The sequence below is a fragment of the Oncorhynchus nerka genome, linkage group LG10, assembly GCF_034236695.1.
Source record: "Oncorhynchus nerka isolate Pitt River linkage group LG10, Oner_Uvic_2.0, whole genome shotgun sequence".
NCBI classification, from domain to species: Eukaryota; Metazoa; Chordata; class Actinopteri; order Salmoniformes; family Salmonidae; genus Oncorhynchus; species Oncorhynchus nerka.
In genome coordinates, this window is record NC_088405.1 from 43457410 (window position 1) to 43477396 (window position 19987).

At 44.6% G+C, this 19987-nt stretch overlaps 1 protein-coding gene across 7 annotated transcripts in view; it reads left to right on the top strand.

The window, feature by feature from the left end:
* LOC115135363 (kinesin light chain 1-like) overlaps window positions 1–19987 on the top strand; it is a 53674-nt gene that overhangs the window by 14256 nt on the left and 19431 nt on the right. For 5 of the 7 annotated variants that reach the window (XM_029669988.2, XM_065023430.1, XM_065023431.1 and 2 more), the window contains exons 2-9: window positions 2850–3119; window positions 3536–3766; window positions 15233–15314; window positions 15768–15996; window positions 16727–16814; window positions 17466–17567; window positions 18216–18389; window positions 19181–19280. In XM_029669988.2, coding sequence (XP_029525848.1) covers window positions 2874–3119; window positions 3536–3766; window positions 15233–15314; window positions 15768–15996; window positions 16727–16814; window positions 17466–17567; window positions 18216–18389; window positions 19181–19280 — 1252 coding nt within the window. In that variant the 5' untranslated portion in view covers window positions 2850–2873. Of the gene's footprint in view, window positions 1–2849; window positions 3120–3535; window positions 3767–15232; window positions 15315–15767; window positions 15997–16726; window positions 16815–17465; window positions 17568–18215; window positions 18390–19180; window positions 19281–19987 lie in introns of those variants that run through there. The other 2 variants (XM_029669989.2, XM_065023433.1) reach the window with 2 other exon arrangements.

Below are 19987 nucleotides of genomic sequence, written 5' to 3' on the forward strand. Positions count from 1 at the left end.
GTGAGTAATGTCTTTCATAGGGTACTCATTGAGGCTGCACTAGTGACTCACTTTGGGCAGTTAGTAGCCTAGCCTAATCCTAGTACATTTGTTAGTCATGGCATAATTTTAACAGCATACAAGTAATGACCCATCTCACTGATGAAGTCTCTGAATCCTTTCATCTCTTCTTGTATGGTCACGACGCCAGGACCAGTCAAAATCGGAGACACCTGAAACCCCACCTCTTTCAGGAATACCTAGGATAGGATAAAGTAATCCTTCTCTTAAAAGATTTAGAGCCTATTTAAAGTGGCTGTTCCACTGGATGTCTTGTCATGAGTCGCTCTGGATAAGAGCGTCTGCTAAATGACTTAAATGTTGTATGTCCAGAAAATCAGTCACGCATCCTCAGCCTTATGCTTACTGTGTCATGACTGGAGCAGAGAGATGACATCGTGCCTGCCTGTTATTGTGAAGGGCGAGTTCACTGAGCCACTGAGATGTAGACGGATGTTTTGTGTTCATGTTTTTCTTTCATCTACATTAAACAAAAATATCAATGCAACAATTTCAAATGTTTTACAGAGTTACAGTTCATATAAGGAAATCAGTCAATTGAAGTAAATGAATTAGGCCTTAATCTATGGATTTCACATGACTGGGAATACAGATATGCATCTGTTGGTCACAGATAGCTTTAAATGAGAACCAGTCAGTATCTGGTGTGACCATTTGCCTCATGCAGCGCAGCACATCTCATTCGCATAGGTTTGATCAGGCTGTCAATTGTGGCCTGTGTAATGTTCTCCCACTCTTCAGTGACTGTGAGAAGTTGCTGGATATTGGCGGGAACTGGAACATACTGTTGTACGTGTCAATCCAGAGCATCCCAAACATGCTCAATGGGTGACATGTCTGAGTATGCAGGCCATGGAAGAACTGGGATATTTTCAGCTTCCAGGAATTGTGTACAGATCTTTGCGACATGGGGCTGTGCATTATCATGCTGAAACATGAGGGGATGGCGGCGGATCTTATTTCGGGATCTCTTGTCCGTTCAAATTGACATTGATAAAATGCAATTTTGTCCGTTGTACATAGCTTATGCCTGCCCCGTACCATAACCCCACTGCCACCATGGGACACTCTGTGTTCACAAGTGACATCAGTAAACCGCTCGCCCCCACACACGCCATCTGCACAGGTACAGTTGAAACCGGGATTAATCCGTGAAGAGCTCACTTCTCCAGCATGCCAGTGGCCGTCGACGCTGAGCATTTGCCCACTGAAGACGGTTACCATTCCGAACTGCAGTAAGGTCAAGACCTTGGTGAGGACAACGAGCATGCAGATGAGCTTCCCTGAGACGGTTTCTGATAGTTTGTGCAGAAAGTCTTCGGTTGTGCAAACCCTCATTTTCATCAGCTGTCCAGGTGGCTGGATGTGGCTTATGGCACAATGTTGGACGCAGTTTATGGTAGAGAAATTAACATAAAAGTATCTGTCAACAGCTCTAGTGGACAGTCCTGCAGTCAGCATGCCAATTACATGCTCCCTCAACTTGATACATCTGTGGTATTGTGTCGTGTGACACAACTGCACATTTTATTGTCCTATTACCCCCAGCACAAGGTGCACCTGTGTAATCATGCTGTTTGTCAGATTCTTGATATGCCACACTTGTCAGGTGGATGGATTATCTTGGCAAAGGAGAAATGCTCACTAACAGGGATGCAAAGAAGTTGAGAGAAGCTTTTTGTCAGTAAGGAACAAATTTCAGCTCATGAAACATGAACACTTAATGTTGCGTTTTTATATTTTTGTTCAGTATAGATTTGACAGTACCCAGCTCCACTCCTGTCATACCTGACTGACACTGACTGCTGAGACGGTGCGCACTGATCAGTAGTGTGAAGATTGAATTTGAGGCTTTAAAACTTTGGCATGGAAAGTGAAGGAGGTGCTGTACTTTGGCTCTGGAACTTCAATCCAGTCAAACCCTCTCCCGTCTCTCTGTGGATAGGGACTGTTAGGCTTATACGGGGCGTACACAACCCCACTTTCAAAATCCTAACATCGCTGAGCCTCTCAATTTAAACAACCGTCTTTCCTGTCGTTTTTTTGTCCTACCAATGTAGTGGTGCGCACATTAAACAATGTTGTACAGATGGGTCACTTAATACAAGATTCTTCACCTGGTCGTGAGGCTCTGTGCTGTCTCGCGAAAAATTTAGAACATCAGATGCTGTGTTGGAATCATACTAGTAGTCATCACTCCTGTTCAAGAGTCTACACATTCTGGTTTGTTTATCTCTTGTGCTCTTATTGCTCATCACAGTTCTCAATGCCATCTGCAATATTGCAGATTTTGTGCTGATGTTATTTCATTTTTTATCAAACATGTTTTGAAAATATTGGGAAGGCTCAGACGGGATTGGTTGCCCTCAGATTGTGTCTCTGACCCCCTCACATTAAACGAGCGTCGGTGACGTCAGTGTGCCCCGAGTGGCAACGACATGGTGATTTTGGCTATGATCTCAAATTTCTCTGCGACAGCTAAATCGGGGCCATAATTATGTATTGTACGCCCGGCTAAATAGGCTCTGTGTAAATGAACTCTGCTGTGTTGGAATACTAATCAAATGTGTTGTTTACTTGTCTTCTAATATGCCCTGCAATAATTGTCTCACTGGGATGCATAGTTTTATTTAATTGACATTTCTTTTCACCTGACATTGAGTGGGCCCATCTACCTTGCAAAACTTCAGATTCCGGGGAGTCTTCCAACCATATATATATATATATATCCTCTCTTCCAAGACATCAACCCACCCTTGTCCTCCTGTTTCCCCCTTCCTCTCCCCCAGGTCCCCCCTACGGTAGACTAGACAATGTCCACGATGGTGTACCCAAGGGAAGAGAAGCTAGAAAAGCTGTCCCAGGAGGAGATAATCTCCAACACCAAGCTGGTGATCCAGGGCCTGGAGGCACTGAAGAATGAGCACAACTCCATCCTGCACAGCCTGCTGGAGACCATCAAGTGCCTGAAGAAAGATGAGGCTAACCTGGTGCACGAGAAGTCCAGCCTTCTGCGCAAATCTGTGGAGATGATCGAGCTGGGCCTTGGAGAAGCACAGGTATGTAAGCCTGAGGGAGGAGCTAAGTAGTTTGGTCTCATATCTAAAAAAAAAAAAATTTTTTTAATTACCATTGGCTAGAGGTAGACAGTATAACAGATCTGGGATAAGGTTCTCTGCAAATGACTCAATTTGGTTGCTGCTTTAACTTCTGAGGGTACTTATATTACACAGCAACTTAATCTACAGTATATTAGACCAAGCTTAGGAAATCAGTCATGATTCACCCTTAACACAGCTGTCTGTTGTCTGTTAGGGTCTCTGTCTTTCACAAGGCTCTCTCTGCAATTGCCTTGTTCTCTTACCTCTAATGCTATTTCTCTATCTGAGGAACCAGGGAGAACTAGGATGAAAGCAGACTGAAGAGAACCATGGACAGCTACTGATGTGCAGTGGTTTGATAACCTTCTCCTCAGGTGATGATGGCCCTGTCCAACCACTTAAACGCAGTGGAGTCTGAAAAGCAGAAGCTGCGAGCCCAGGTTCGTCGGCTGTGCCAGGAGAACCAGTGGCTGAGGGACGAGCTGGCCAACACACAGCAGAAGCTGCAGAAGAGCGAACAGAGCGTGGCACAGCTGGAGGAGGAGAAGAAGCACCTAGAGTTCATGAACCAGCTCAAGAAGTACGACGAGGACGTCTCACCCACTGTGAGTTAACAAATGTGTGGATTCACGTATGCACGTACAATACCAGTCAAAAGTTTGGACAAACCTACTCATTCAAGAGTTTCTTTATTTTTATATTGTAGAATAATAGTAGACAAACTATGGGATCATGTAGTAACCAAAAAGTGTTAAACAAATCTAAATGTTTTATATTTGAGATTCTTCAAAGTAGCCACCCTTGATGACAGCTTTGCAGACTCTTGGCATTATCTCAACCAGCTTCATGACGTAGTCACCTGGAATGCATTTCAATTAACAGGTGTGCCTTAAGTTAATTTGTGGAAATTAATGTTTGAGCCTATCAATTGTGTTGTGACATGGTAGGGGTGGTATACAGAAGATGGCCCTCCTTGGTAAAAGACCAAGTCCATATTATGGCAAGAATAGCTCAAATAAGCAAAGAGAAATGAGCATCATTACTTTAAGACATGAAGGTCAGTTAATGCGGAAAATTAAGAACTTTGAAGGTTTCTTCAAGTGCACTCACAAACCATCAAGCGCTGTGATGAAACTGGCTCTCATGAGGACCGCCACAGGAAAGGAAGACCCAGAGTTACCTCTGCTGCAAAGGATACGTTCATTAGAGTTACCAGCCTCAGAAATTGCAGCCCAAATAAAGTAAGACATCTCAACATCAGCTGTTCATAGGAGACTGTGTGGCCTTTATGGTTGAAGTGCTGCGAAGAAACCACGACTAAAGGACACCAATAAGAAGAAGAGACTTGTTTGGGCCAAGAAACACGAGCAATGGACACTAGACCGGCGAAAATTTAGAGATTTTTGGCTCCAAACGCTGTCTTTGTGAGACGCAGAGTAGGTGAACGGATCATCTCCACTTGTGGTTCCCACCGTGAAGCATGGAAGAGGAGGTGTGATGGTGTGGGAGTGCTTTGCTGGCAACACTAAGTTATTTAGAATTATAGGCCCACTTAACCAGCATGGCTACTACATCATTCTGCAGCGATATGCCATCCCATCTGATTTGCGCTTAGTCCCACTATCATTTGTTTTTCATTAGGACAATGACCCAAAACACACCTCCAGGATGTGTAAGGGCTATTTGGCCAAGAAGGAGAGTGATGGAGTTCTGCATCAGATGACCTGGCCTCCACAATCACCCGACCCCAACCCAATTGAGATGGGTTTGGGTTGAGTTGGACCGCATAGTGAAGGAAAAGCAGCCTACTAGTGCTCAGCATGTGTTGGAAAAGCATTCCAGGTGAAGCTGTGTGAGAGAAGGCCAAGAGTGTGCAAGGCTGCCATCAAGGCAAAGAGTGGCTACTTTGAAGAATCTAAAATATATTTTGATTTGTTAACACTTTTTGGCTACTACATGAGTCCATGTGTTATTTCATAGTTTTGATGTCTTCACTATTATTCTACAATGTTGAAAATTGTACAAATAAAGAAAAACCCTTGAATGAGTGTGTGTGTGTGTACATACAGTTGAAGTCGGAAGTTTACATACACCTTAGCCAAATACATTTAAACTCAGTTTTTCACTATTCCTGACATTTAATCCCAATAAAAATTCCCTGTCTTATGTCAGTTAGGATCACCGCTTTATTTTAATGTGAAATGTCAGAATAATAGAAGAGCGAGTGATTTTTATTTCAGCTTTTGATTCTTTCATCACATTCCCAGTGGGTCAGAAGATTACAAACACCGAATTAGCATTTGGTAGCATTGCCTTTAAATTGTTTAACTTGGGTCAAACATTTAGGGTAGCCTTCCACAAGCTTCCCACAATAAGTTGGGGGAATTTTGGCACATTCCTCCTGACAGAGCTGGTGTAACTGAGTCGAGTTTCCTCGCTCGCACACGCTTTTTCAGTTCTGCCCAAACATTTTCTATAGGATTGAGGTCAGGGCTTTGATGGCCACTCCAATACCTTGACTTTGTTGTTCTTAAGCCATTTTATCACAACTTTGAAAGTATGCTTGGGGTCATGCTCCATTTGGAAGACCCATTTGCACCAAGCTTTAACTTCCTGACTGATGTCTTGAGATAATTGTCTCCACATAATTTTCCTCCCTCATGAAGCCATCTATTTTGTGAAGTGCACCAGGCCCTCCTGCAGCAAAGTACCCCCACAACATGATGCCGCCACCCGGTGCTTCATGGGTGGGATGGTGTTCTTCGGCTTGCAAGCCTCCCCCTTTGTCCTCCAAACATAACGATGGCCATTATGGCCAAACCGTTCTATTTCCTTTTCTTCAGACCAGAGGACATTTCTCCAAAAAGTACAATCTTTGTCCCCATGTGCAGTTGCAAACCGTAGTCTTCCTTTTGTATGGAGTTTTTGGAGCAGTGGTTTCTTCTTTGCTGAGTGGTCTATCAGGTTATGTTGATATAGGACTTGTTTTACCGTGGATATAGATACTTTTGTACCTGTTTCCTCCAGCATCTTCACAGGGTCCTTTGCTGTTGTTCTGGAATTGATTTTCACTTTTCAAACCAAAGTACTTTCATCTCTAGGAGACAGAACGCGTCTCCTTCCTGAGCGGTATGATGGCTGTGTGGTCCCATGGTGTTTATACTTGCGTACTATTGTTTGTACAGATGAACGTGGAACCTTCAGGTGTTTGGAAATCGCTGCCAGACTTGTATACCATTTTTTTTTTTTTTAGGTCTTGGCTGATTTACTTGTATTTTCATGATGCCAAGCAAAGAGGCACTGAGTTTGAAGGTAGGCCTTGAAATACATCCATAACTCAAATTATGTCAATAAGCCTAACAGAAGCTTCTAAAGCCATGACATAATTTTCTAGAATTTGCCAAGCTGTTTAAAGGCACATTCAACTTAGTGTATGTAAACTTCTGACTCACTGGAATTTTGATAAAGTGAGTTAAGTTAAATAATCTGTCTAAACAATTGTTGGAAAAATTACTTGTCATGCACCAAGTAGATGTCCTAACCAACTTGCAAAAACTAAAGTTTGTTAACAAGAAATTTGTGGAGTGGTTGAAAAACTAGTTTCAATGACTCCAACCTAGGTGTAAGTAACCTTCCGACTTCAACTGTATATACACACACACAAACACACACACACAGGTTATGGTGTGAGATTAATGCAGCCATCACGTCTTTACCGGGAAGGGGAAATGACCTGCATGGCCTTCCTGGAAAGTGATTGGTCAGGGCCTCATTGATCCAGTGGTTGGAATGAATCCCCCTGGGTCATGTTAACTAGGGCATGCAAAGTGTTTTGCAACAAAAAATAGATGTTTCTTATTGGACAAGTCTAGGTTGTCTCTCCATTTTTCAGTCCTTTCTTTGTCTTCTGTTTAATGCATATTGAAAATGACCCTGGCTGTATTCGTGAGTCTGTTTTAGAAGGTTGCAATGTTAAGAAACATTCAGATAGTACTGCATTTTGTAGGACAGATATGATTTTCTGTCATATAGAATTGGCCATTGTCAGGTTGATTCATTAAATGTATATCTGCAACGTTGTCACTGAATGTCATTGAATGCACCAGACTTTCTCCTTAGTCAGTCACTGAAGCTGTAATGGCCCACGCAATGACTGCTGCTTAACTCAGCAGGACCCGTTCCAGATTAATCTCCTCTGGGACCACAACCCTCACCCTGCTATTTATTTTAAGGTCTTTGAAGAGGTTGCCTGACTAAGAAAATGTTTAAATGCATATGGATGTGCGATTTTCCCCCTAGGGTTCTTGAAGAACGCTGACAATATAGAATTTAAAATCTCTTCTGGGTCGTGTCATTAGTTCATAAAACGTAACTGAATTTTGAAAAGGAATCAAATGGTTCAGGTTTTTCCCCCCCACTGGTCTTGAGATGACTATGAATGAAAAAATATCTGAAGAATAAGTACTGATGACATAATAGTGAATGCAAGATTTTTCCAACATGGCTGGTAAAGAAACCGCATGACAGCTGCTCAGACAGACATGCCTCAGAACTGGCATTCTGTCATGCGTTCAGGACGCAGCTGTTTAGATAATTAGATGAATACGCTTGTCATTCTCGGTCTCTCTCTATTCTAGTGGTACTTGACTGAATGATTGCCATGAGTGATTTTAATATTGTAGCGGGCAGGGGTGCCGGGCTGGCCCACAAGTGTGAAGTAGCACAAGCTCAGACCAAGGTGGACCTTTTCTCAGGGAAACTACCCAGGACTTTTATTCATTAACCTGTTGCGACGAGCAATCCCGTATCCGGGATCGTAATTATAGCCTCAAGCTCATTACCATAATGCAACGTTAACTATTCATGAAAATCGCAAATGAAATTAAATAAATATATTGGCTCTCAAGCTTAGCCTTTTGTTAACAACACTCATCTCAGATTTTCAAAATATGCTTTTCAACCATAGCAAAACAAGCATTTGTGTAAGAGTATTGATAGCTAGCATAGCATTAAGCCTAGCATTCAGCAGGCAACATTTTCACAAAAACAAGAAAAGCATTCAAATAAAATCATTTACCTTTGAAGAACTTCGGATGTTTTCAATGAGGAGACTCAGAGAGCAAATGTTCATTTTTTCCAAAAATATTATTTGTGTAGGAGAAATCGCTCCGTTTGGCTAAGAAAACCCCCAGAAAATTCAGTTATCAAAACGCCAAACTGTTTTCCAAATTAACTCCATAATATCGACAGAAACATGGCAAACGTTGTTTAGAATCTATCCTCAAGGTGTTTTTCACATATCTATTTGATGATAAGTCATTCGTGGCAGTTTGGTTTCTCCTCTGAATCACGTGGAAAAATACATGCAGCTGGAGATTACGCACCAATTTTGACGGAGGACACCAGGCGGACACCTGGTAAATGTAGTCTCTTATGGTCAATCTTCCAATGATATGCCTACAAATACGTCACAATGCTGCAGACACCTTGGGGAAACGACAAAGTGTAGGCTCGTTCCTGGCGCATGCACAGCCATATAAGGAGACATTGGAACACAGCGCCTCAAATCTGGCTCACTTCCTGTTTGAAGTTTCATCTTGGTTTCGCCTGTAGCATTAGTTCTGTGGCACTCAGACAATATCTTTGCAGTTTTGGAAACGTCAGTGTTTTCTTTCCAAAGCTGTCAATTATATGCATAGTCGAACATCTTTTCGTGACAAAATATCTTGTTTAAAACAGGAACGTTTTTCATCCAAAAATGAAATACTGCCCCCAGAGGTTCAAGAGGTTAACAGAATGTGCCATCGTGCTGGGTAACAATAAAACCAAACCAAAAACCTAGCCCTTCCTTTGAGCCTTTCTACGTGTTTTTCTGGTCCCTCTGCTACCGGACAGCTAAGCTGTTTTACCGGCATATCAAACAAAATAAAACATTTATCTAACAGACTTCTCCTTACTGGGGTCAGGTCTACAGCCAATTAACGGCCGGTATGTTCTTGTCCCGTTTTGGTCTGATATCCCTTTCAGCATTAGAGGGCTCAGCGTTTCAGCTCTTGCTGCTCCAGGGACACAAGCAGATCTGGCCAAAGCCAGGTTAAAAACAGTCTCCACCAAACTTCCAAGTGAATTATTTTCAGGTGTGTGTAACTTACCCTTTCAGGCCACCCCCTCTCCTGGCCAGCTGATGTAGCCAACGAGAAGGAATATAGTGGCCATCTCACACACCCATCCTTTCTGGGTAGGGACGTCGTCGTCCGCACAGCGTTTCAGCGGGACAGTGCGTCTGCATTCCCATATTTCAACCCAGATCTGTGGACGTGAGAGAAACCACCTGGACACTATTGATGGTCTCCTTGTTCCTGGACATCCAGACCAGAGGAGCATGGTCCGTGACCAGCGTGAGTGTCGTCCCAGGAGGTACTTTAACTTCTTCAATGCCCACAGCATCCCTAGGCACTCTTTCTCCACTGAGTATTTGGTCTCGTGGATACAGCTTCCGGCTGATTATATAGGATGGTATGCTCCTCCCTGCATATTTATCAGGACAAGCCTGCGCCCACCCATTTGTCTGAGACATCAGTCTGGACCACCTTCTCTCCCCCAAAGTCCGGCATCACCAAGACCAGTCTGGAACACAGGGCCTCCTTTGGGTTCTGGAAGGCTTCTTCCGCTTTGTCAGTCCACCTGACCAGGCTGGGCTGGGGCTTTTATGGTCACGTCTGTGAAAGGACCAGCTACAGTTGCATAGTTTGATAGGCTAACCAGCATTCCTAAGGTTTTTACCTGAGACTTGGTTTGTGGCTGTGGCCACTGTCGGATGGCTTGAGCTTTCTTCTCTAGCAGTTTGACTTTGCCCCTCCCGATGGTGATGCCAGGTACTCTCCTTACTCAAGTCCCAGCCTGCATGTTTTTGCATTGGCGGTTGGACCTGCTCTGCGAAGTACCTCCAAGACAGCGTTGAGCTGCTTCAGGTGAGATTCCCACTTTGTGTACAGCCCTATCACGTTGTCCAAATATGCTGCCGAGTACTCACTGTGGGGTCTCAGGACCCTAGCCGTTAGCCTCTGAAAAGTAGGCGAAGCTCCATGCAGGCCGAAGGGTAAAACCGTGTAATGGAACAGCACTGTATGTGTGGCAAAGGCAGTCTTCTCCCCCCTTTTTTTGAGCCACGGGAACCTGCCAGTACCCCTTAGTAAGATCCAGGGTGCTGATATACTAGTCGCTGCCAAAGCGGTTAGTCAGCTCATCTACACCGGGCATAGGATAAGCGCCACATTTTGATATCTTATTTAGTTTTCAGAAGTCAAAATCAAATCAAATGTATTTATATAGCCCTTCGTACATCAGCTGATATCTCAAAGTGCTGTACAGAAACCCAGCCTAAAACCCCAAACAATGCAGGTGTAGAAGCACGGAGGCTAGGAAAAACTCCCTAGAAAGGCCAAAATCTTGGAAGAAAGCCTGGTTCCTCTCTAGGTATCTGGAGTGGCCTCTCTGGCTGTGCCGGGTGGAGATTATAACAGAACATGGCCAAGATGTTCAAATGTTCATAAATGACCAGCATGGTCAAATAATAATAATCACAGGCGGAACAGTTGAAACTGGAGCAGCAGCACGGCCAGGTGGACTGGGGACAGCAAGGAGTCATCATGTCAGGTAGTCCTGAGGCATGGTCCTAGGGCTCAGGTCCTCCGAGAGAGAATTAGAGAGAGCATACTTAAATTCACACAGGACACCGGATAGGGCAGGAGAAGTACTCCAGATATAACAAACTGACCCTAGCCCCCTGACACAAACTACAGCAGCATAAATACTGGAGGCTGAGACGGAGGGGTCAGGAGACACTGTAGCCCCATTCGAGGACACCCCCGGACAGGGCCAAACAGGAAGGATATAACCCCACCCACTTTGCCAAAGCACAGCCCCCACACCACGAGAGGGATATCTTCAACCACCAACTTACCATCCTGAGACAAGGCCGAGTATAGCCCACAAAGATCTCCGCCACGGCACAACCCAAGGGGGGGCGCCAACCCAGACAGGAAGATCACATCAGTGACTCAACCCACTCAAGTGACGCACCCCTCCTAGGGATGGTATGAAAGAGCCCTAGTAAGCCAGTGACTCAGCCCCTGTAATGGGGTTAGAGGCAGAGAATCCCAGTGGAAAGAGAGGAACCGGTCAGGCAGAGACAGCAAGGGCGGTTCGTTGCTCCAGAGCCTTTCCATTCACCTTCACACTCCTGGGCCAGACTACACTCAATCATATGACCCACTGAAGAGATCAGTAAAGACTTACAGGTTGAGACCGAGTTTGCGTCTCTCATATGGGTAGGCAGACCATTCCATAAAAATGGAGCTCTATAGGAGAAAGCCCTGCCTCCAGCTGTTTGCTTAGAAAAATCTAGGGATAATTAGGAGGCCTGCGTCTTGTGACCGTAGCATACGTGTAGGTATGTACGGCAGGACCAAATCGGAAATATAGGTAGGAGCAAGCCCATGTAATGCTTTGTAGGTTAGCAGTAAAACCTTGAAATCAGCCCTTGCCTTGACAGGACGCCAGTGTAGGGAGGCTAGCACTGGAGTAATATGATAATTTTTTTTGGTTCTAGTCAGGATTCTAGCAGCCGTATTTAGCACTAACTGAAGTTTATTTAGTGCTTTATCCGGGTAGCCGGAAAGTAGAGCATTGCAGTAGTCTAACCTAGAAGTGACAAAAGCATGGATTATTTTTTTCTGCATTTTTGGACAGAACGTTTCTGATTTTTGCAATGTTACGTAGATGGAAAAAAGCTGTCCTTGAAACATTCTTGATATGTTCTTCAAAAGAGATCAGGGTCCAGAGTAATGCCAGGGTCCTTCAGTTTTATTTGAGACGACAGTACAACCATTAAGATTAATTGTCAGATTCAACAGAAGATCTCTTTGTTTCTTGGGACCTAGAACAAGCATCTCTGTTTTGTCCGAGTTTAAAAGTAGAACGTTTGCAGCCATCCACTTCCTTATGTGTAAACATATGCATATGTAAACACATGCTTCTAGCGAGGGCAATTTTGGGGCTTCACCATGTTTCATTGAAATGTACAGCTGTGTGTCATCCGCATAGCAGTGAAAGTCAACATTATGTTTTCGAATGACATCCCCAAGAGGTAAAATATATAGTGAAAACAATAGTGGTCCTAAAACGGAACCTTGAGGAACACCGAAATTTACAGTTGATTTGTCAGAGGACAAACCATTCAGAGACAAACTGATATCTTTCCGACAGATAAGATCTAAACCAGGCCAGAACTTGTCCATGTAGACCAATTTGGGTTTCCAATCTCTCCAAAAGAATGTGGTGATCGATGGTATCAAAAGCAGCACTAAGGTCTAGGAGCACCAGGACAGATGCAGAGCCTCGGTCCGATGCCATTAAAAGGTAATTTACCACCTTCACAAGTGCAGTCTCAGTGCTATGATGGGATCTAAAACCAGACTGAATCATTTCGTATACATTGTTTGTCTTCAGGAAGGCAGTGAGTTGCTGCGCAAGTCCTTGCAAAACCTTACTGACCCGTCCAGCTTCGGCACTAAGAAGATGAGGCTGCACTATTTACGCTGGGACGGCTCGATAATCCCCATCTTTAGCATCTGGTGGTCCTCCTTTTTGATGGCCTCCAGTCTGGCCTCTAGGACCCTATAAGACCATAATGTTACCTTTCTGGGTTCTGTGTGGATGTGGTGGTGCTTCAAGGTTGTGCACCCTGGGAAGGGAGAGCGGTCCCTGCTCTGGTCCACTAGGTCCCCCATCTCTTGCCGCTGTAGTTTTGTAAGCTGCGTGTTGATTGCAACCTCCTTTCGAGCTGCTTCTGTGCGGACAGGCAACTCGTCTGAAGAACAACACCAGTTCCTTGGCAATCCCTTTCGAGGTAATAGTTCTTATGGGAATGGCCTATGGTTAGCGGGTGGCATAGTCTAGAATCACCAGGATCTATTGGTGCCCTTTGGGGACTTCACCAGGGGCCCCACCAGGTCCCCTTTGAGAGAATCACAACGGACATCTATAATAGGAAGAGGTATTAGAGGATGTGTGCTTTAGATTCACTGAGTTGCCATTCGGGACACAACCGACAATAGTCCTCCATGGCTCTTACTACTCCCAGCCAGTAGAAGCGCCAGAGGATCCTGTCCTTTGTCTTCTGGACCCCCAGATTGCCTCCAAGGACATCAGTTGGATAATTTGCAATATGGTGGGGTCATACTGCCTTTGGACCAATAACAGTTCGTTAACTTTAGAATTGACTTATTTAGCATAATACAACAGCTGCCTCTTAATCACAAATCAAAGATATCTTAACTTCCATCTTCGCTCACCCAGCGGAAGACAGGATCATCTGCTTCCATCTTCGGGCCCACCAGAAGGTGTACCGGGAGGTTGGGCACTACCCCTACTTGAAGTTGATAGTTCCATTGAGGGGTTGTAAGCTTCACCACTGCCGTGTTATACCTCTGTAGCGTGAGGCACTGGGGATTCTCTCTGTGCTTGTTACCTGGTTACGGGGCTTTATCTCTTCCATTAACTTTGGTAGGGAATGTGGGGGCTGGTGACTCCTCCCAATAGGTCATTAAGTGACAGGGCCTCTCCCTAACTGGGTCTGTGGTGGGAATGGGCATATCCATTGTCTGGTCTACGTTGTGGCGACTCCACCTCTTAGCGTGAGGCAGGGGTCTCTGGTTGTTACCTTAGCTTACCCTCAGTCTTGTCTGTCTTACCAGACTTCAGCATATCCATTGTGGTCTGGTGGCTCTCCACTAGGAGGACTAGTTTCACGGATTGTGGATTGCCCTGGCTGGCCACCTTCTTGGCCCGTAGGAAGTGGTCCATTACCACTCTCCTCCACACTAGGCCCTGAGGGGTCACTCTGCAAACAGGCCTTCGCCAGCCACATAAGGTAGTGCATCTGGGCCCTAACTGACTGGATGGGGACAAAGGTCCATTCATGGAACTCCAAGACCTGGCTAATCAACGTGTAGCCATGCTGCGCCAGAATCACTGCCTTAACCACCTTGTTATCTTTAGCTTGATCATCTGATAGTTCATAGTAGGACCGGTGTGCATCTCTAGCCAGGAAGGGTCCATGCAACCCAGCCCAGGTGCTCTCGGGCCAACCCTCCCGTGTTGCGGTTCTCTGAGGCAAGAGGTAGGCTTCCACATCATCCGCGTCTGTAATTTTCAGCAGGAGGCTTCCCAGGTTGGGTCCACTGGCTGGGGTTGCCTGTGGAGCACCAGTGGTGATGGTCTGTAAATGGACCAGGAACCTAGCATTTGTAATGAACTCCCTGTGTATGACATACTGGGCCTGGCTGTCATGAGCCAGCTGCTTGAGGTTCTCCATGATATGGAATTACATCAGTCTTTTGTTACTTAGCCCTCCAAACCCAGAGATTTAATGCCTGCATTCTCCACCAGTGTAGCGGTCAGGGGTGCCGGGCTGGCCCACAAGTGGCGATAATGTGAAGTAGCACAAGCTTAGACCAAGGTGGACCTTTTCTCCAGGGAAACTACCCAGGACTTTTATTCATTAACAGAATATAAACTAAAAACAGAATCAAAACCGAGCCTTTCTACATGATTCCTCCGGTCCGTCTCTGCTACTGGACAGCAAAGCTGTTTGCCGGCATATAAAACAGAAATCTAGCAGTCTTGTTCTTACTGGGGTCAGGTCTACGGCCAAGTAACGTCCGGTAGGTTCTTGTCTCGTTGGGTCTGATATCCCTCTCTGCATTAGAGGGCTCAGCATTTCAGATCTTGCTGCTCCAGGGACACAAGCAGATCTGGCCAAAGCCAGGTTAAAAACAGCCACCACCCAACCTCCAAGCTAATTATATTCAGGTGTGGTTAATTAGGCTCTTACCATTCCGGGCCACCTTCTCTCCTGGCCAGCAGATGTAGCCAACAAGCAGGAATATACTAGCCATCACACACCCACCCTTACTCCATCACAATATAATATTCAGATTTTACGTGGCTGTTCATGGTAGTCGAGTGCTTGTGTTAATTGGGCTAATGACTGGTGATGTGTGTCTCAGCAGGAGGAGAAGGACGGCGAGCCACCCAAGGACTCTCTGGATGATCTCTTCCCCAACGATGAAGAGGAGCAAGGCCAAGGCAGTAAGAACCACTGACATCATTACTAGCCGTCCATGACATCTCTGTACTTTTTAGGATTCTTCCCAAATGTAAATGAGATATTAATCTCAATGTGACCTCTGGTTAAATAAAGGTTAACAATAATGTCAGCCTACCCTCGACCCTATCAAGTGCACTACTTTTGACAAGGGCCCATAGGCTGCCATTTGGGACAGTCTTAGATATAATTGTAGATCCTTGGCTTGTAATGTATTATTGGAGTTCTGCTACTCAACTACAATACAAAAAAATGCACTGTTGTAGAAAAGATTTCTCCCTCACACACACACAATTACCTCTGCACCTTGTTTATTGTGGCAACATTTCAGTCTTTCACTGCACTGTTTGTTACCAATAACAAGGTCAACCAGTGTCCTTCGTCTTCCTGTTGACATGCCCTTTGCTCTGTGTCCCCTCCTTCCTTCACCCCCACAGTGCAGCACCAGCACAACAGTGCTGCGGTGGCCGCAGCCCAACAGGGAGGCTATGAGATCCCAGCCCGCCTGAGGACCCTCCACAATCTGGTGATCCAGTATGCCTCCCAGGGGCGCTATGAGGTGGCCGTGCCCCTCTGCAAACAGGCCCTGGAGGACCTGGAGAAGACCTCCGGACACGACCACCCTGATGTCGCCACCATGCTCAATATACTGGCCCTTGTCTACAGGTGAGGCCTGGCATTCTCGTGATATATATCAGGGTCGTGTTCATTAGGGCACCTAGCAGACAATGATTTAACATTTTTTCTATATCAAATCATTTCTGGATAACAATTGAAGTACCTTACTTTAAAATGAGCTTAATAGGTTTTTAACATGACACTTTTCTGATGCAAGAATTTAGCTAGGACTGTCTGAGAGTAGTCTGAGTTGGGAGGGGCAAACTGAAAACTATGTTATTGGCAGTGGTTTGGAACTCTTATTGGCCTGTTAACCAATTTACCGCATGGTGATGTCACCATGGAACGCCGACACTCCTGCCCATGCAAACCTGCTGATTAGAAGGTCCTGTGTAGGTCCAAGAAATAACACTGATCAAATGTTCTCACACTTTTACTGTTAGTTTCATCAGCAGTTGTACAGTATCATGCAAAACACAGGAAAGACTACATTTTGACTGCACTGGGCCTTTAAAGTGTTTTGTAACAAGTTTTTGTGCCTAGTTTGTGCCTAGGGACAATGCTGCATGGTTTGCCTGTTATTTCGTTCAGTTTGCCTTGCTAGGTTTTCCTATTTGCAGTCTTTGTAGGATTTGTAGTATTAATCCTTCATTGCTTATATACTATTCTGGCTTAATTTCTGCATTTCAATGCATGCAGTGTAGTGTTTGCGGTGTGCTTGTATGCTGAGATTATATTGGATCTCACGCTCTCTCTCTCGCTCTCGCTTTCTCTCTAGGGATCAGAACAAATACAAAGAGGCTGCCCATCTGCTCAACGACGCTCTGTCCATCCGGGAGAAGACTCTCGGCAAAGACCACCCTGCTGTAAGCAATTCCTGATATGGATTTATGTTGCTAGTCTCTTACCTGAAGGTCATCAATCACAACTGTTCAATACCCTTTCACCTAAACCCAGAGCTAATGCATTTCCAAAACAACCTCACACACAGAGAAATGGTCCTTAGGTGTTTATGACCACTTCATCAACATCCATGAGAATGATCCATAACAATCGGTTGCATCCCAAATAGAACCCTATTCTCTATTTAGTACAATACTTTTGACCAGGGCCCCTAGAGTGCTTTATGTAGGGTGCTATTTGGGACAAAGACTCGTATGCTGCTGGTGTAGTCAAGAGAAAGGAAGGATGACTATGTTTTTGTTGAAGAATAAGGGTTGGAGGATGTCAATTTGAAGCATGCGCTAGGTGCCATGCCCCTCTCTCCCCCTCCCTCTCTCTCCCTGGTCCTCTAGACAAACTAATGAAAACACTGTTGGCTATAGGAATCTCACTTATACCAGACCCAAGTGACGGATAGCTAAAACATGTTAGACTGGGCAATATCCATGTTATGGTCTTGATACATCACCTGATGACATAGATGGAAATATTGATATTATATACAAATGGTTACTGGTTAGTGACAACTCCAAGTAGTCTAATCCTTGTTGTGTGTGTTTGTTCCTGTCATCCAGGTTGCTGCTACACTCAACAACCTGGCCGTGCTCTATGGAAAGAGGGGCAAGTACAAGGAGGCCGAGCCACTGTGCAAGAGAGCTTTGGAGATAAGAGAAAAGGTAGATCATATCCCTGGACCTCTTATCTATTGCTACCCTGACATAATATTGCTCAGATCACCTGAAAACACAAACTTATCTAGGCCTCTGTTCTGATAGAAACTCTCGCAGAATGATATTCCTGTGATGTGATGATTATAATTACCAGGCAGGAGAGAGGGATTTGGAAGAAAAGAGAGCAAGAACAGTGCGGCCGTAACGTAGCAGATACGTTCTGTGCCTCAGAGCCCCAAACAGCTTGCTCCATATTGATCTGGGTTTTATTAGATTTGCTTCTTTTGAGTGGAGAAACCTTATGTTGACTGCTGGAAGAGACTTGGGGATATTATTTAATTAAGCAGATTAGAACACAATCAAAGGTTGAGACATACTTGAATGGTAGACAACAAAACAGTTAAGCTCTCTGCCTGCAGCACTAAGATAGTTGTATAATATGCTTAGAAAAAGCTACTGACTTGTTAATGTTTTGGCAGTTTTTATTTGACCGTTTTATAACAGTTTTGGTTGAATTTCTGTTATTTTGCCATTTTAATTATGTGATTCGTTCATGCAACCACATAGATAATTACATGGATACTGTATTGACCTTCCTGGTTGCCAGACAACATATATAAATACATATACCTCTTATGTTTTTGTCCCTCTCAGGTGCTGGGCAAGGACCACCCAGATGTGGCTAAGCAGCTGAACAACCTGGCCCTGCTGTGTCAGAACCAGGGCAAGTATGAAGAGGTGGAGTACTACTACTGCCGCGCCCTGGAGATCTATGAGTGCAGACTGGGTCCCGACGATGCCAATGTGGCCAAGACCAAGAACAACCTGGTGAGTACTACTGGGCAACACTTGGGTAGTGTTCAACAGGCACCAAACCAAATAAAATTTACTGAAACAGGGAGAGGGACTACCTGGACTTGTCCAATTAGAAAACAAATGATCATGTGCATAGTCATTCACTTACAAAATCACACCCATATAAACCATGTGTGGGTTAGTTTGAATTTGCATGTTTGGTTAGAGTCGGGGTTTCTGTGTCCCTAGATTAGTTCTGTTCCTGTGGGAGTGGCTTGTAATTACAGTTGTAGATGCTTGCCCAGAGTTTTGATAGATTGTAAATAGAAGCATCACTTCACATTCAGCTGTGGAGTTTCAAAGTTCGTATTCTGAAAGACACAGAATTTGATTCAGTCAGGATGAACCATCTATATTGCATACTTTTAGAGTTTGCTTCACATTCAAAGCATGATTGACACACAGTGGCACCTTTGCTTTGTAGTTAATTGAACTTGTCGCTCTAAAAAAGGGGGGGAAAAGGTCTCAATTAGTATGTAAAGCAAACTGGTGCACTGCACAAGGTCACTAGAGCTTTGTCTATTCTCCGCCAGCTTTGAGTCCCGTAGCTAGTCTCGTCCGCCCATTCATATCTTGTCTGCTTTATGATTCATTGAGGTGTTTTATTGAGACCCAGAGGCAGGTGCAGCAGTGCTATATCATTGTTCATGAGCCCTTGAACTACACTGGGGAAATATGTGGATGGATGGACTGGCCATGTTCTTTCAGGGAACACTGTGATTCAATACCCTCGTTTTGATACAACATTGTACTTTTCTCTCCAGGCATCCTGCTTTCTCAAGCAGGGGAAATACAAAGAGGCTGAGATTCTGTACAAAGAGATTCTGACCCGTGCCCATGAGAAGGAGTTTGGATCTGTCGATGGTAAGAAGAACTGAGTTCTACTGTATGATCCAACGCATCTGATGGGTTCTGATTTGAAATATTGTTAATCATCAGGGAACCTATGGAAAGGAGGTCCACAGTCTGGTTGTTACACCAGAAGTTAATGGTTATCTGTTGGAGGAATGTATATGATGGAGTCAATTTAAGGTTGGATATGAGCCAAATTGCATTTCCTACATCAATGCTTTTCAGTTAAGCTCTTACCTCAGAAGGGGAATATACAGGTAACTGCCCAAATAAAGGAAACACCAACAAAGTCAATCAATCAAATGTATTTATAAAGCCCTTCTTACATCAGCTGATGTCACAAAGTGCTGTACAGAAACCCAGCCTAAAACCCCAAAGAGCAAGCAATGCAGGTGTAGAAGCACGGTGGCTAGGAAAAACTCCCTAGAAAGGCCAGAACCTAGAGAGGAACCAGGCTACGAGGGGTGGCCAGTCCTCTTCTGGCTGTGCCGGGTGGAGATTATAACAGAACATGGCCAAGATGTTCATAGATGACCAGCAGGGTCAAATAATAATAGTGTCTTAATAGGGTGTTAGGCCACCATGAGCCAGCTTAAATGCACCTTGGCATAGATTTATACAAATGTCTGGAACTCTACTGGAGGGATGCAGCACTATTTTTCCATAAGAAAGTCCATCATTTGGTGTTTTGTTGATTGTGGTGGAAAACACTGTCTCAG